This window comes from Cebus imitator, unplaced genomic scaffold, assembly GCF_001604975.1.
Source record: "Cebus imitator isolate Cc_AM_T3 unplaced genomic scaffold, Cebus_imitator-1.0 Scaffold139, whole genome shotgun sequence".
Lineage (NCBI taxonomy): Eukaryota > Metazoa > Chordata > Mammalia > Primates > Cebidae > Cebus > Cebus imitator.
Window position 1 is genome coordinate 920573 of NW_016107454.1, and position 17836 is coordinate 938408.

Consider the following 17836-nt stretch of genomic DNA (forward strand, 5'->3'; position numbering starts at 1 on the left):
AAAAGGAGATTTAATTAGTGGTGTAACTAAAGGCTTCTTGCCCTCGACCCTGGCTCATACCCAGGGGTTTGTGTCCTTGTCCAGTTCTGTGTCATCAATGCAAGGGCACTCACCAGGGTGCCTCTAGTCCTGCCATGCTGCACAGGGTCTCTAGTCAAACAGCCCTCTGCTCTTCCCAGTTTTCTTTGCTCTCCCTGGAATACGTGTCCCACCGTTGACTATTCCCATTGTCTGACTCTAAGCACCATTTTCTCTGTAAAGCCATTTTTGGGCCCATTGCACCTTCCTTCACAGCCCACCCTTTAGAATGGACACAAAACCAAGTGAGGCACTCGCACTTGGCATTACCTGTGTGTTTCTCTCTGCCGTGCTCTCCAGGGTAGAACTGTGCCCTTTAGTCATGTATTTCCAACTGGATACCTTGTAGACACTCAGTAGGTGATTACTGGGGGAATGAATGAATTCACCCACCAGAGCTGCTCAGTGACCGTTGAGGATGCTACTGCTCAGATACAAGAAAAATGGAAGAAAATCTGCATCCTGCGTTATTACAACCTTTGCAAATGTTTAGTCTATTAGCATGATAGTTTACACGAATAGACTAAATTATAATTGTAATGTTGCCAGAGGAGGTATCAACTTCAGCAGTTATTGTTACTTACCTCTGTTGTATGCAACTAGGAAGATATAGTCCCTGCTCTCCTCTGACCCAAGTATTGTGAACTGCTTGGAGACTTCATGTTTAAAAGACAGAGAGTTTAAGCCGAGCAAAATTAAGTAAGTGTAATACTAGGATTGTGTGTGATTCAGTTTGTAAGGTCCTCATGTAGTGTTGGGGGTTAGATGATATTTTCCCTTTTCCATGGAATTAAAATTTTGTTGCTTTTAGTGAGTTTTCCAACTTATATTGTAATTTGGGCTGTTTAAGAAGTCAAGATCTTAGGCTGGGTGTGGTGGCTCATGCCTGTAATCCTAGCACTTTGGAGGCCAAGGCGGGCAGATCACCTGAGGTCGCGAGTTCAAGACCAGCGTGACCAACATGGAGAAACCCCGTCTTTAAAAATAAAAATAAATAAATAAAAACTAAAAAAAAAAAAAAAAGAAGTCAAGATCTTCCACTTTAGTGAGATTCATCGACAAGCTTTATATTCTGAAGGTTGACTAGGACAGACTCAGGCTTGGGCCAAAGCTTAGGGCAGGGAAGTTTGGGAGGGAAGAGCATATTTGCATGTCCTACTGATGGCATTAGCTGGAAAGGACAGTGGTATTGCTTTGTGCTCTGAATGCATGGTGCACGTCACCAGTGAAGGACAGGCAGACATCCTGAGTCCAAGATGTGACACCTGAGAGGGCCTCCAGTGAGGGATGCGTCACTGTCATCTAATCATGCAGAAACAGCAGACATAGCCCAATATGGTTTGGCTGTGTTCACACCCAAATCTCATCTTGAATTTAGCTTCCATAATCCCCACATGTCTTGGGAGGGGCCTGGTAGGAGGTAAGTGTATCATGGGGATGGGTTTTTCCCATGCTGTGCTTGTGATGGTGAGTAGGTCTCATGAGATCTGATGGTTGCATAAAGGACAGTTCTCTTGCACACATTCTCTTGCCTGCCACCATGTAAGATGTGCCTTTGCTCCTCCTTTACCTTCCACCATGATTGTGAGGCCTCCCCAGACATGTGGAAATGTGAGTTCATGAAACCCCTTTTTCTTCATAAATTACCCAGTTTCTGGTGTTTCTCCATAGCTGTATAAAAATGGACTAACACATAGCCAACTCTAGATCTTTCTATAAAACAATGCAAGACAGGCCTCTATTCTTCAAAGATGACAAGATCATAAGAGACAAAGTCTGAGGAGCTGTTCTAGGTGAAAGGAGACTTAGGAGGCCTGGCATCTAAATGTGATTTGAATCCTGAACAGATCTTTTCTTGAGTGAAAAATGCTATAAAGCACATTTTTGGAGCAATTACAAAATTGAAATATGGATGGTAGGATAGATGAAAACACTGCATCAGGGGAATATCCTGAATTTGGTAATTGTCTGTGATCATGTAAGGGATGACGTTTCTGTTGTCAGGAAACACTCCCTGAAGTATTAAACAGATCACTTGTCTTCAGTATTAAGTACTAAAGTACTAAGAGGCAAAGGTGCATGATGTAAGACACCTTCTCCCAAATAGTTCAGAAAAAATACATATTTAAAAAGATCCTGGCCTGCAGAATCTGTCTCTATCAATGCCTTGCCATTTCTTGTCTGAAGACTGCCAGATTTTCAATTCTTCTTTCCCTACTTTCTTTCCATCCTCCTGCTCAATTTGTCAAATCAGCAGAGATTTACTGAGCAACTGTTATGCGTGCTTAATTGAACACACACACATATTGAGAGCTGACTCTGTTTAGCACTGTGGTTAGCTATGTCCAGGTGTCATAGGAACACTCCAAAGAGACCTGGGCTTGAGCTGGGGTTTGGAGGATGAGCCATCAAAAGAAGGTGAGGAAGGGGATTCCAGGTGGAAGGGAGCTGTGGGGGCACAGGTATGGTGCAGGGAAGGATGCTTGAACTAGGAAGGCAGGTGGGTCTTGGAGCATGAAAGCCACTTTGCCAGGCTCAGGAGTTTGGATGTCCTCCCAAGGCTGTGGCTACCTCCTTCGGGATTTGAACGGTGGGATATCATCAGTTGTGCTGGCATTATTCACCTGTTCAGTTAACAAATATTTACTTGGTATCTGCAATGTGCCAGGCATGGTTCTAGGCTCTGGGAATTCGTTAATGGAGAAAAAACCCAACATCCTTGCCTTGGGTGGCCTCTAAACTTCTGCTGGTAAAAGAAAAACACAACAAACATCATCAATCAGTTGTCTATGGATTACATATGCTGCTGTGGGTAAAGTGTGAAGGGCAAGGGAAGTGACCGGGCATCCCTCTTGGGAGTGACAGGGCAGAGGGACTGTTGAGCCACGACTTCACAGGAGTCTGACTCTGTGCTGCCCCTGATTTCATGGAAATGAGGTATTTGCAAAAACTCACGTTTCCTACGTGTGCTTGGATAGGTATGAGGTGAGAAATAAATAGGTGTAATGACAAGGTGTCCCCTGTTCACCCAGTCATCCTGCAGCATCCAAAGTTGCTTTTGTTCCAGGTGACTTTCCAGGTCAGGATGGGGGCCCTGCGTTTGTGTCTCATTGCAGTGCCCAGGGTGGTGGGAGTGGGTCACACCATGGGTGGTTCTTGTTTGTGCTGTGTTCTGTGTCACAACTGCTTCTGTGCCCTCGTTACTAGGGTGGGTCATGTACGCTTGTCATTGTCCTTTGAGTACTATTCCAGAGATAACAGGACACACAGACACACACACACAAATGCACACACAGTGTCTATCTTAGAGGCCAAAGATATGGAAAATGTGTCTCAACAACCAGAGTTCAGGGAAGCTGAAAAGAATCAACTAGACTTTCAGAATCCCAATCCCCAGCCAAAATACAAGCACCATATACCATTTTCTGTTTTCATGACCTGCTAAGATCTCATTTCTTCCACTTAAGAACTTAATTTCAACCCCTTAAGGAAAACCCCTTAAAATAGGCAGAAACATTTTGTGTGGTCGCATGTACAAAGTTGGAGGGCTATTTTCATATCTTAATTTCCACAAAGACAAAAAAACCTGGTAGTTTGCATCATATGCCATATATTAATGGTACGAAGCAGGTGTTTTTAGTTTGACATTTCTTATGTGACATAGAGAGCTCGGGAGAAATACCTATTTATATACTTCAGCCTCCATTCACTTCCAAATACTTGAGAAAAGATCAAAAAAAAGAAAACCTAAAAAAGACAGTATTATAAAGATAGTTCATGGGATAGAATTGGAATGGTGCTAAGGGAATTGCAGGCAGTCCTGACTTAGCTCGACTTAGGATTTTTGACTGTGTGATGGTGCGAAAGCCTCACGCATTCAGTAGAAAGCTGTAGGCTACTCTCTTGGGACACCGGGCAGTGACGGCCACAGCTCCCTGCCAGCCCCGTGCCCTCTGCGGTAGACGGCGATGCCAGATGAGCTTTGCCGCCTCCAGGCCAATGCAAATGTTCTGAGCAGGTTTCAGGTACGGCTGCACTGCGGTGTGCAGTCGGCTATGTGTATTAAATGCATTTTCCACTGAAGACACTTTCACCTTGGACGCGTTCATCAGGATGTGACGACATCCTCATCTGAGGAGCAGGTATCTGCATATCATCTCACTTTGTGTTCTAGTTGTGCTTTGTTGTTATTGTTTGCAGGTTAAAAAACGTGAGTTCTCCTTTATTGCAACCCCAAAGGAATCCGCTGCATGGCTAATTTTCATCACAGATCCTTTCATCCTGCTCAGAGGCTCCAGCAGGAATGGCTTTTTGATGCTCGTTGAATAGCAGTTTCCATTCGGCTTTAAAGAGCATCTCCAAAAAACCAGAGGCGCCTCTTTGCAGTACTTGTTCCCTAAAACAAGCCCTTCTTTGGTCAGGTCTTAGGAAGGCCACCTACAGTTAGGAAGTGGATTGATCTCTGCCTGCCAAGGTCCTGGGAGGGAGGGAGAGAATTATGTTTGCTGCTTTTCAGCGGGGAATACAAGTGACAGAGTAGAGGAGGCTGCTTTGGAGTGAGGCTTCTTGGCGGTGCCTGTGGCTCCTCCTGCTCTTTCTCGGAGGGGCCCGTGTCTTCCCGGCCACAGAGAGAGCCTGGTCGGACTCCTTGAATCCCACTCTTCCTAATGGACTTTCTCTTCTTCATTTGTCCTGTAGGTGGATGCCAAAGGAAAAGAACCTCGTAAATATGATGGCATACCCCCTAAAACACAGGATTCTGTTTACCATGCCAAGGAAGAAAAGAAGAAAACATTGGTAGAGCCTTTAGTCGAAAGGGGAGCAGGTGACTTGCAATTTCTTCTACTTTAGGCAGTTCGAAATGTTACCAGCCTAAGAATGTGGGATTTTTTTTTTTTCAGAAAAAGTTTATACTCAAGAAATATTGTTTGACTTGTAACTATCTGCTTTATTAATAAAATGTTCAGCTTGTAGGTAGGTCAGTTGTGGGCAGAGCAGAAAAACAAAATTTCACTGCTGAAGGCAATGGGATTCCCTAAGTAGGGGCCTCCAAGATAAACACAGTGTTTCAAATCAGTTTCCATCAGGACTGAGAATCTTCCCCCTGAGGACTGATGACATAGACAGCCACACACAAATCTATCTTTTGGGAGAAATATGAAGACAGAAACCACCTAGATTGTTTAGCTGTACTTTTTGAGTATAGGAGATATTTAAAAGATGGATCTTCAGAGCTAGATTCCAAATGAGGTAATATGGAAAGTGCTCTTAGGTCTATTTGCTACCACTCTGCTACCATTACTAACACTCACTGAGCTCCTACTGGGTGCCCAGCTCTGAGTAGGCACTTTCAGGTCCTGTCTCATTTATGCGTATATAGGATACTTAGTAAGAGACTGAGTCATGCGGCTGGTTATGGACGAGGAACCAAGGTGGTCGGAGAGGCTTTCCTGCCCGTCTCTGCAGTGGCTGAACGTTTTTGGAAGTGGTTTTTCCTAAATACCCTTCCTCCCATCTTGGCTTCTTCTTTTCATTTATTTTGAGATGGTATCTTGTTCTGTTGCCCAGACAGGAGTGCAGTGGCGTGATCTCAGCTCACTGTGACCTCCAGCTCCCCGGTTCAAGTGATTTTTGTGCCTCAGCCTCCCAAGTAGCTGGGACTACAGGCACCTGCCACCACACCCAGCTATTTTTTTGTATTTTTAGTAGAGACAGGGTTTTGCCATGTTGTCCAGGCTGGTCTTGAACTCCTGATCTCAAGTGATCTGCCTGCCTCAGCCTCCCAAAACGCTGGGATGACAGGTGTAAGCGACTGCACTCAGCCCACTTTGGCTTCTGTTACCTTCTGACACCTCTCAGGTTTTCTCTGCTTCGCACCCTCATGACCTCTTAGCTCCTTCTGTTGCTCCTCTCTCTACTTCTCAGCTATAAACCTGGATATCCCCTAAAGATTCCTATGGCTGCTTTCCCCTCCTGGCCCTTCCCACTCCACAATGAATGCCTGGGCCATGGGGAGGCGAGGCAGGTGCATGAGTCCATAGGTTGGAGAGTGGCCTACGTGCTCATACATGTAGGGTTAGGGTTACGGTTAGGGTTATGGGGTTATGAGGCAACGAAGCAGGTGTGTGAGCATGTAGGCAGGAGATTGGACAGGCGGCTCTTCGACCAAAGCCTGCGGAACCCACTCCACTTGACATATTACTATATATCAAGCGTAATAGAAAATTTGGTTATTGTATATAAAATCTATTCCTTGGCAATGTACATCCCACCCAAGCAGCAGGGGCTGCCCGGCACACAGGCCTTCCATCTGCAAGGCAGCCTGGTGCTAGGATGTGGCCATGGATCCCAGCTGTGGCCCTCACAGAGCATGTAACTGTGGGCCAACTCCTTATTGAACATAAGCATAATAAGTTTGTTTGGGGATGGCCATGAACTTTAAATATCAAATGCCTGGGACACAGTGGGCTCCCAATGAATGTCACTTCCCTGCCCCTTCTCACCTTCTAGTCTGTTACCCACAAGAGTAGGGGCTCCTCTGGCTCAATTCAGGACTCTAGGGTCAGTTCTCCTGGGGCTGAGGGCTGGGAAGGGGGAGAAGGGCGAGAATGGGCCAGGTGAGGCTGAGGCAGGCCCAGGACTCATGGCTGAGAAATGAACGAGTCTGCATCAGAGTTTCTGGTTTTGGATGATCGTGCTTGCCAGTGGCCGCAGTAACATCTTTTCGGATGTTGAAGGAACCGGCTGGCTGACTTCTTTTTCTTCTGCTCTCACCTATTGCTTCTATTAAGGTGAGAATCAACTTTTCAAGAATCTTGGAATTTTATAAGCATTTAATGCATCTGATTGTGATGCGATTAAAATGATTTCTAGCAATCCATTAAGTTAACTACCTCATAGTATACAGCTTTAGCACCTGGTTGTTTGAACCCTGTTGTTAAATAAGAAGCAATGAAGCTGCTCTCTTCTGCTTCTCCTTTTTCTCCTCCTCCTCCTACTCTTCCTCCTCTTCTTCCTCCTCCTCCTCTTCTCCTCCTCTTTCCCTCCTCCTCCTCCTCTTCCCCTCCTTCTTCTCTCTCTCTCTCTCTCTCTTTCTTGCTTTCAGACGGAGTTTCACTCTTGTCCCCCAGGCTGCAGTACAATGGTGTGATCTCGGCTCATTGCAGCCTCCGCCTCCCAGGTTCAAGCAGTTCTCCTGCCTCAGCCTCCTGAGTAGCTGGGATTACAGTCACCTGCCACCATGTCTGGCTAGTTTTTGTATTTTTAATAGAGATGTGGTTTCATCATTTTGACTAGGCTGGTCTCGAACTCCTGACCCCAGGTGATCCATCCACCTCCACCTCCCAAAGCGTTGGGATTACAGGCGTGAGCCACTGTGCCCATCCAAAGCTGCATTTTCTTAAAATTTATCCTATTACTTTGCTGTCCAGTGGGGTTACTTTGCGTGTATTTATTTCTAACTGAATTAACTGGACACAGGCTTATTGGACAGAGGTCTTCCCTGTATTTCATCTCGTGGACTGACTACAGTGTCAGTGGCCACAGCAGTGCCATGACTTTCAGGGTCCAGGGCCTTCATAGAGACAGAGACAAAAGCAGATGGGGCTAAAATGATGAGTACCTCGGCAGATGCAAACAGCAAGGGCGAGATGGAAACGGGGTGAGGCGGACAGGGTCTGGGACCCCTGGCCAGGTGGCCTGCCTGGCAACGCAGGAAGCTCCAGGATGCCTGGCTTTGTAACTTGGGTTTGGGTCAGAAAATGTGCAGTGGACTCGTTTCTCCATGGGTTTGGAAAGTTTGTGTGATTTTTCCCCAGAAGGTGATGTGTATAAAGCACCAACTCCTAGCAAGGAAACCCAAGGAGCGCTGGAGGTCAAAGAGGACGGCCACGTGCAGCTGGAGGTGCCTGTGGACCAGGTGGGTGTCGGGGACCGAGGTCCTTGGGGTCTTTACTCCCTTCTGTTCAGCTCCTGCCTGCCTCAGCATCCTCCTTAACCCTCTCCCTGCAAATTCTCTCTGGACTCTAGAATGTTCTGCACTCCTCCTAGAGACTGCTCATCTCATATCCTGTGTCAAGCATTCTCCTGTGTGCCCACCTCCCCGACAGGTTCTGCTGGAGAGGCCCCTTTTAACACTTCACTGTGTGTGGCCGCAAATTTGGCTTCATCATTATTTGATGCTTGTGTCTGTCCCTCACTAACCTCCTAACCCCGTAAGGAAAGGGGCTGGCTGCCTCGCTCACCACTGGGTCCTGTACTTTCCAGAGCTCCTGGCATGGAGGAGGCCTTCATAGTTTTTGTGGAGTGATGACTGAATAATGGAAGAAACATTGTGATCCGATGGCATGGGGGTGAAGCCTCGAGCCTCTGTTTCCGTATCCACAGATAGGGATGCTGTCTCTGTACAGGTCTCTGTGTGGCCTGCGTGTGCAGCCAGCGCTGGTGCGTGGTGGATTGCTGGGGCACCGTTCCCTTCTCCTGGCCGCAGGGAGGAGCGGGGAGCAGGGTTCTGAGAAGGGATGCGGTCAGGCCGGGGTTCCAGCCCAGCTCTGCACCTGGGTGAGTCTCCAGTACTCAGGCAGACGGCAGATTGTGCTCGATGATCTCCCGAGACGCACGGCCTTGTCTTCACCTCCCACCTGAAGGCAAAACAAGCACATTTCCAATTCTTAGTTTTTGAGCGAAGAATATGTATTCTCTAAAAGGTCAGTGCTAGCATTAGAGTTCCATTTTTATTCCTCTGAAGTAGATGGGGCTCCACCCCTGCTCCTGTAAGCATAACGCAGCGACGCCCAGTATACAGGGAGCTTTCCCACCCCTCTCTCCGGGGTGGATCACTCTTACCTTGGCACTTTGTTTTTTAACTTCTGCTGTATTTCTTATTTTCGGGGACACATTTGAAAAATGTTACGGACCTCATCTCAGTACTCTAGCTTCCCACTTCAGCTTCTGGCATTTTGAGTACCTTTCCTGTGAGTCCTGTCGTATTTTCTAAATTCCTAGTAGTATTATTTTCTCTTTTCCTCGACATGACAAAAATGACTAAAATATTTGACTTTTGAAAACGCAAACTAACAGTTAAAGTATTTCGTATTGCCCACTTAAGAGTTTTCTAGTGTTGGGGAAACTAGGACGTTGTACACTGCCGTATGCCAAATGTACCCTTGTCACTAGAACATTGCTGGGGCTCTCCGGGTTGCAGACTGAGTGTGTCCAACACGAGTTTTCAGCACTGGCGGAATCCTAGGATGGCAGGCACTGCTGTCATAACTGCTCGCGTATAATAAACATGTCCACAAGTTCTGCTGGCCGGAGATTTTGATTTCCTTGTATTTGAGGTTGTGGAGTGAATTCGGTTACCCCACACTCATGTGACATGGGAGGACGGAAGAGGGCCGGCAGGTCCCTGGGACGCTCCACCACCAGCCAGGAGAAGTAGGGGCTTCCAGGAAGAGTTTTCCGTGTAGCAGTTCTCCATACCAGGTGGGGCAAAGTCTCAGTGAACGGAACTTTCTTGCTGTCAAGTTCTGTGGCTTTAAGCGACACAGAAACAGACTTTCAGTCATGATGCTGTCTGTGGACATGAAGACCTCCTGAGAGTGAGCTGGGTCACCCGTCCTCCCTCTGCATCCTCCGTGCGTGGCGTGTGTCAGAACGGGAGCAGGAAGAGCTGCTGTCAGCTGGGATGCTGGGGATAGCTGAGTGCTGGGAGGACCTTTCCTGCACAGCACACCTTGGTGGGGGCAGCAGGGGAGATGATGACTTAGCTTATCTCTCACTCATCAGGTCCTGACATGCAGCAGATGTTCCAAAAAGGTTTATGAAATCTGACAGAAATTGATACGAGAAAATCCCATGCGCTTGATCAACAGAGGCAAAGCATGAAGCTCAGGCCGTGTAGACAGAGCGGTGTTGCCCAAACTGCGTTCTGCATCTTTGAAGGAGGTCCCTGTGGAAAGCACACATGGGAAGCGTCCCTCTCATCTCTCTCCTTGGAATCATGGTGCACATTAGTGTAGTGATTGTTTCTGAGAAATCCTGGAGTCAAAAATTGTATATGAGCTTTTGGGGAATCCTAATTATTTGCCCATGAATCTTTTCTTGCTGGGACTCTTGTGACACACAGTTTAGGCCCCGTCTGTGTGCTGTCGTCCAAGGACCTCCTTCCTTCCTGTGGAGCAGGAACATAGGATATGGTTCCTGCAGACCCTCTGTTGCTGGGGCGGTCGTGGCCTGGGTGGGTGGCCGCGTCCGAGCCGTCCCTGCCTGGACAGCTGTGCACAAAGGTGGCTGCCTGGCTGCCCGGCCCCACTCTGGCCCTGTGCTGCACGTGGGGCAGGCTCTTGGCTCTGAGTCAGGGTGACTGGCATCCCCATGGACACAGGGAAGGTGCATATATCCGTGCCGTCAGAGCTTTCCAGGCCATTAATGAAGGACAGTTTGGCCCTGATAGTATGCTTTATGGCGCTGACTTCTTTAGTAACCTGGAATACTGTCTCTTGTTTTTGAGTAATTAGTTTTAATTTTGTGGGCTAGCCTGAGCACCTCACACGCTGTCTCCTGTGTCTGCAGTACTTTGCTTTCTCCAGTGTCGTGCTGCTATAAAGATAAAATATCACCAAATGTCACATCCCGACTAGTGCATGTATGAATTTGGAGTCAAGCCTTCTAGATTGAAGAAGGGAACCTCGAGAATGCAGAGTCCTCTAAATTCCAGGCCGTAGCTTCGTGGTCGGCAACACTAACTGCACAGCACCTGAGCATTCCTGGAGAGAACATCGATGTGGGAGGACACTTCGGTTTTCCTGTGGCAACTTCGGTATCTGTCACTAAACTCTCATTGTTGGGTTTGGATACATGAAGGATGTCGTCCATCCTTGGCCCCTGCAGAGGGAGGGGCGTCATATTATCTTTATGATTTCTGATGATAAGTAAGACTTTGACTCCGCAGCCCCCTTTCCTGACACCTGTCCTTTATTCCAGTGTCTAGGAACTTCTCCCAGTACTTGTAAGTCATTTCTGGAACATCTCATAGCTGTGCAGGGAGGACAGAGTGGAGCCTGGCCTCACTGAGTGTGGGCAAGGAGGGTCGGAGGCTCAGCTGGGAAGCCTGGTCGCTGGTGGTGTTGGGTGTTGGTCGTCCTGACAGTGCAAGATGACTGTTCATTGTGTATTTTGACCTGTACTTGGATTTCTAGAATGTTCTCATTTTTCTTGACCGGCCTTCAATTGTTTTTTAATTTATTTACTCCCAGAGCAACACATACTTTTAATCACACCAGTCACTTTTCTGTCCACCAGCTTCTGTTACTCGGGTGTCTATGAACCGAGACCCAAGGGATTTCTGCAGAGCCCGTGGCTTACCTGCAGGTATTGGGAGGTTCACACCGGCGTCCCAGGGCTCCTGGCTGTTTGGAAAGCTCATCTTGTAGCACAGACTTGACACGGAGACCCTCAAAGAATTCTGTGAATGCGCATCTGTGGCTCATGAGAGGATCAAGATTGGGGTTCTGCGTTAGGGAAGTGGTACCTTGAGTCAATCAGTGAGCTCAGTTACCTGGGTCATAGAGTGGGGAAGCTTCAGCATCACGGAAACTCATTTGTCCTGAACCAAGTGCTTGTGAAGAGGACAGAAGGCTTAGCTTGTGGGAGCTGGAATGGGAGCAAGAGGCAGAGGGTGGGTGGGGGGGGCGGTGGAATCTCTGGGGCGTGGCCGGCTGTCAGAGAGAGGGCGATTCGCTGGTGGTGTGTCTTGGATAATCGCCAATCTTTAACAACACTTTTTTCCCGTCCTGGGATGCATTCCTTCCTTTCTTGGGTTTTTATTTTTAAGAAATTATAATTTATTTTCAAACTTTTCTTTCTCTTTGGTTATACAGCAGGTAGCGTATCCCTTGGCATCCACCCCTCCCCCACCATTTCCAACAGCGGAGGAGTTTGGAGATGGGCAGAGGTGCCTGCCTGTGTGCCTGCTGCCTCATAAGCGCTCCTTCTCAGAGTGCGGTGAAGTTTTACACTAACGTCTCAAGTCATGTCACCCCAGTGTTAAGGAACACATTTTTGCAGTTATAATCCATGCGAAAAATGGCACCCACGTGTTAAAACATGAATGTTGAAATTCTGATTTAAGTATTACATTTTTACAAAAGCAATGTCTTCTGCCAGTGATAAGATTATATTTATTTTTGTAACTACTTTAAGAAGGTGGGGAAATGTGTATAATCGGAAGCCCTGCCGAGCCCAGGACACTCAGCTGCGATTCCTTTCTTGGGGAAATCCTCTAGAATTTACTCTGAACATGGCCAATTCCATGTTAGCAGAGCAGTCTGCTTCATCATTCCCCAGGTGGCAAGTAGGCTGTGCGAACCCCAGGTCTCCAGCTGAGGCGTGAGAAGCAGGGTTTGACTGAAGTCACAAAAGATTGGGTCCATTTCTACTCTTCTAAAATTTGGTTATTTTTAGAGAGTATCAAAGAGTCAGTGCAAAAGGAGAGTATCTTTCCTTGGATTCTCAAATAGCAACTAGGGCAGTGCTCCCTGCACTGTGCCTCCCGGGGGTGTGATGCATTTCCCTCTGGAGAAAGAGATAAGAATAAGTCACCCACCAAAGTGAGACCGAAATAATTGGGACTAATTAGGAGAAGGTCAATCTAAACTTGGGTAATCTGTGAATTGTTTAATTAGAAAAAACCTAGTGAAGCTTTAAGGCTTTGGCACTTTTAGGTGTGTAGAGTAACTCAGATGGAGGCCACCTGGGTCCCTGGGGTACTGGCTTTAATGAATAAATTAAAAGTATAATTAGCTACTATATCTGTACGGATGTTTTGGCTATGAAGAATGGGAAACTTGAAAAGAAGTGGCTTGACAATCAGGAACATTTATCAGGCCACGGAACAGAAGGACTCAAGCCTTCTGTGTGCGAGAGGCTCTGGGGTTGGTCCCCTCGAGCCTCGGAGAGTAGCTGGGCACCCCGTTCTTCCACTGTGTCCCTCTGTGCCTTCACCTTTGCCCTTGGGGTTGTCTCCTCATGATCTCAAGGTGGCAGTCTCTGCTGGCACACTGAGACATGTGAAATCTGGGGAGAGTAGAGAGACCGTGCCATTTAAACAGGGAGGAAAGGCTTTCCCAAAGACCCCTCTGAAAGTTACCGCCTGTCTATGCCTATCTTGTCCCTAGCCAGGGAGAGGCGACTGACCTCTGGTGGTTTACAGGAATTCAACCTTTACCTCTCGTGTCTGGAAAGGAGACCAGGCACTCCTGGATTTTTTTTTTTTTCTTTTTTTGTTGAGATGGAGCTTTGCTCTTGTTGCCCAGACTGGAGTACAGTGATGCAATCTCCGCTCACTGCAATATCTTCCTCCCGGGTTCAAGCGATTCTCCCGTCTCAGCTTCCCAAGTAGCTGGGATTGTAGGCATGCACCATCGCGGCCAGCTAATTTTTTGTAATTGGTAGAGATGGGGCTTCACCATGTTAGTCAGGCTGATCTTGAACTCTTGACCTCAGGTGACCCACCTGCCTCTGCCTCCCAAAGTGCTGGGATTACAGGCTTAAGCCACTGCGCCTGGCCGAATTTTATTTCTAAGTGAGGAGCAAGGTGAGGGTGGCTGTGAGCCAGGCAGCTGTCAGTGTCTGTACAGGATGTTTGATCTGTGCCATCTGCCCCTCCTTCATCGTGGAAGGAGAGGTCCATCCTTTCCTACCCATACCTCCCCTCCTCCCAGACGCTGGACCCCGTCCCGCTCAGAGCCTCTCAGGAACTGCGTGTCATCAGCGGCTTAATACTTCTCTTTCTCTCCTTGGTATCTTTAGCTTCTGCCATGCCCAAGTCCTTCTGGTTGGCATGTGAGCTCGTGGAAAGCACTCTTGTTATGAATAAAAACGACCTTCCCTTGGTCTCAGTCCTCTTAGAGCGTGTCTCTCTCCCCTCTCGCGTGGAGCTGGTCTGCGGGGAGCGTCTCCCCACTTTCTCCATTTTCTCCCCTCTTCTTCTGCCTGTGGTGGCACAAAACAGCTTTTCTGCTCCATGCCACCAAACCCAACACATTCCTCAGCTCTTATCACACAGGACCTTCCCCGCCCATTGGCACTCCTGGTCACTCTCTTTCAATGTTCTCTTCCTTGGGCAAGAGCCTCTTGCCAAAGAAGACTCCTGACTTCCTTTCTCTCCGGCCACGCGTTGTCCTTCTTCTCTTACGCTTCTGATCATCTCGCCAGCCATCAGATGCTGGTGTTCAGCAAGGATGAGGGCTGGGCATCTTTCCCTCTCACTCTGGACATCCTCTCTGTGATACAAAATTCTGTATCGCCATGGCATCAGTGTCTGTGACCTTCAGGAACATATGCACCTCTGCTGAATTAACGTCTCCTGTGATGTCCTAAGACACTGAAGCTCAGCAGAGGGACAGTGCAACCACAGACTTCTTCTCCTGTCCTTAGACCTTCTTCTTGTCCTGTCTCCATGTGTGAATGACACCCAAATCCACTCAGTAAGACAAAAGAAAAAGGAGGTATTCCTGAGACTGACCTCTTCCACGCTTCCGTATTCAGATCTTGGACTCTGTCACTTTTACCTCCTAAACATGTCTGGAATCTCTGCACCCCTCTCTGCCTGTGTTACCGTCGCTGTGGTCCCACCTGGCTTCCTATCTTGGTTAGATCACTGCTGTCACTCCTGCTTTGCATACACTGACCCCCAGCAACTCTGAAGCTCAGTGTTTCTTCCTGTAACAGGGCACATGCTGTTCCATGCGCTAGGCATGGTTTTTCCTTCTGGTTTTATATATTAGCATTGTTTCATCCTTCAGATTTTACATTAATAGTCAATTACTATTAAATGGTGGTCTCCCATGTTTGTTAAATACCATTGTATTCTCTTTCTGTTCCATGTACCTCTCCTTGTAGCGCCTGTCACCGTTGCTTTGTTTGTGTGACTGTTTAATTGATATCTGTCTTCCCTAAAAGACTCTCACCTTCTTGAGGGCCGTGTTTGTTAGCACTCACAATCACTTGCGTCTTCTGGCACTGTGGTATTCAGTACGGCAGGTCTCCTGGATATCCTTGCTGAATGAATCAGTGATTGACATCACATAGATTATTCTTTAAAATAACATGTTTTTGATTGACATTATATTGATTCTTAAAATGACATGTTTTAGAAAAGCTTATTTTTTATGGCATTTTAGGTTTTGGGGTACATGTGAAGAACATGCAAGATTGTTGCATAGGTGCACACATGGCAGTGTGATGTGCTGCCTTCCTCCCTATCACCTATATCTGACACTTCTCCCCATGCTATCTCTCCCCAACTCCCCCCACTGTCCCTCCCCTATTTCCCCCCTACAGACCCCAGTGTGTGATGTTCCCCTCCCAGTGTCCATGTGTTCTCATTGTTCAACACCCGCCTATGAGTGAGAACATGCAGTGTTTGATTTTCTGTTCTGGTGTCAGTTTGCTGAGAATGATGGTTTCCAGGTTCATCCATCCCTACAAAGGACACGAACTCATCATTTTTGATGGCTGCATAGTATTCCATGGTGTATATGTGCCACATTTTCCCTGTCCAGGCTATCATTGATGGGCATTTGGGTTGGTTCCTGGTCTTTGCTATTGTAAACAGTGCTGCAATGAACATTTGTATGTATGAATAGCTTATTTTTTATGTGGTTTGAGCACTCCCCATAGAGTTTTATTTATTGCGACTGCTTTTCTACATAAACTATAGAAAGGCAGTGCTCATCCAGGCTTGGTCTGGGCCGATGGGACCAGCCGCACTGAAGACAAACCTACATGTTTGCCTCGCCACGGAACTCTGTCCTTGCATTCAAGGTCAGCTGGCAAGAGCCGTTGGGTCTTTGTGGCTCATTACTAACGACAGTTCTTTTGCTCTGTGACACAGTGAGAGTACACTTCTCTACCCACTTCAACTCAGGGTGGCCATGCCACCTGCCTTCCCTGGTGACAGGTGAGTGGTTCCAGGCAGGGGCGTGAAGAGCCAGTGTGTGATTTCCCACAACGCATCTTCTCTTCCTTTGCAATCAGGAGGCGTCGGGGCCTCCATCGGTGGGTTTCCTGAGTGACTGGGGCCAGGACACCCCCGGCCGGCTGTGGCGGCATGCAGCATGCACACTTGCTTTGCTTGTTATTGCAGCCTCATCAGCCTGTCCTGACAGCTACAGAAATATAAAGGAAGTTGGTCCTGGAGGGTCGAGTCTTTGGCCACCGAACCCCCTGCTTCTCCCCAGGAGCAGAGAGAGGTTCCAGGTCACAGATTGGGACAGATTCTTGTCTTCTGCCAGTGTGCCATGAAAACTAGGAATAACCGTGGCGAGTGAGAACCCACTGCTGTGTGAGGAGTGAGGTCAGGCAGGCTGTGGAGGGCACCTGCTGACCAGGGAGCAGAGGGCCCTGAGAATTACAAAAGCACCTGCTGACCGGACCCTCTGGAGCAACCTTGCCACTCCTTATAAGAAAGATATTTCTCCAGTGTTTTACCAAGCAGGTTGGCATTTTTCTGGTGCAACCAAAGGCAAAAATGCAGAGTGGACACCATTCTGTATTTGGAGAAACTGCAGTGATTTCCCCGTCTCTAACCATAGCAGTGGTCTAAAGGTTGCACTATTTCACATGCTCTCTGATCTTTTAAAGGAGTTCGACATAAGTCGTTGACACAGTGTGCTGTATTTTCTCCCCAGAGACCAGCTGAGGTAGTTAAAGAAGATGAAGAGATACATGAGAATACCCCCGATTTTGAGGGCAACAAGGTGAGTTCATTTTATTTTGTTTTAATGGCCTGGATCTAAGGCACCTAACATATTGAACAGAGCTCACGTGTGGTGGTCAAAGGATCCGGGATCACAAGTTGGTTCTAAAGCACCAACCAGCACAGAATTGGAAGCGAGTGCCTTTCCAAGGCAGGCCGTGGCCAAGATTGTCTAGCGTGTGCTAGACAATTACATGAGTCATTTTAATCACATCTCTACCTGTCCTAATTACTTTCCACTGTACCTCTAGTCATAAACCTGAAAACTTTTTCCCAGAAAGTTTCAAGATAGTACTTTTAGTAGGGAATGTCAGGGAGGGTGAAGGAAGGCAGCAGGTGTGCAGGTGGCTGTGTGGTGTGGGCATCCGGGGTGCTGGCTTGTGTGGTTCGAGGTGCAGTGTCAGTAGCTGGTCCTGCTGGCCAGCGAGAGGGTGAGGGCTTGCGGCGCACGTGCGCACATGGCAGCGGGAACTAGCGCGGGACGCTTGGCTTGCTCTTCTTCCTATCTGGGTGTCCTGGAAACTTCCTCCACCCAGGGAGAGTGTGTCTGTGGTCCTTTATGAGATTCTGCAACTCATCGTCCACATAAAATATGTCTATTGGGAAAACAGAATTTATTTTAAATACACATTTTTTAGCTAAGAAGTAGACTTTGAGGACCTTGTTTTCAGAATTCTGTCTCTGGATCTTTATTTTTGTTTCGAGGTAGCCTCTTGGTTTTTTTTTTTTTTTTTCGAGGTAGCCTCTTGTTTTTTTTTTTTTTTTTTGAGATGGAGTCTCGCTCTGTAGCCCAGGCTGGAGTACAGTGGTGTGATCTCGGTCTCGGCTCACTACAACCTCTGCCTCCCTGGTCCTGGTTCAAGTAATTCTCCTACCTCAGCCTTCCTAGTAGCTAGTATTATAGGCACGAGCCACCATGCTCAGCTAATTTCTGTATTTTTTAGTAGAGATGGGGTTTCACCATGTTGGCCAGTCTGGTCTTGAACTCCTGACCTCATG

General features: G+C 47.6%; 1 protein-coding gene across 1 annotated transcript in view; it reads left to right on the forward strand.

Moving 5' to 3' along the window:
• DCDC2C (doublecortin domain containing 2C) overlaps window positions 1-17836 on the forward strand; it is a 149744-nt gene that overhangs the window by 63725 nt on the left and 68183 nt on the right. The window contains exons 7-9 of the mRNA XM_017541994.2: window positions 4777-4903; window positions 7896-7996; window positions 16770-16838. Of these exons, the coding sequence (XP_017397483.1) occupies window positions 4777-4903; window positions 7896-7996; window positions 16770-16838 (297 nt within the window). The remainder of the gene's footprint in view (window positions 1-4776; window positions 4904-7895; window positions 7997-16769; window positions 16839-17836) is intronic.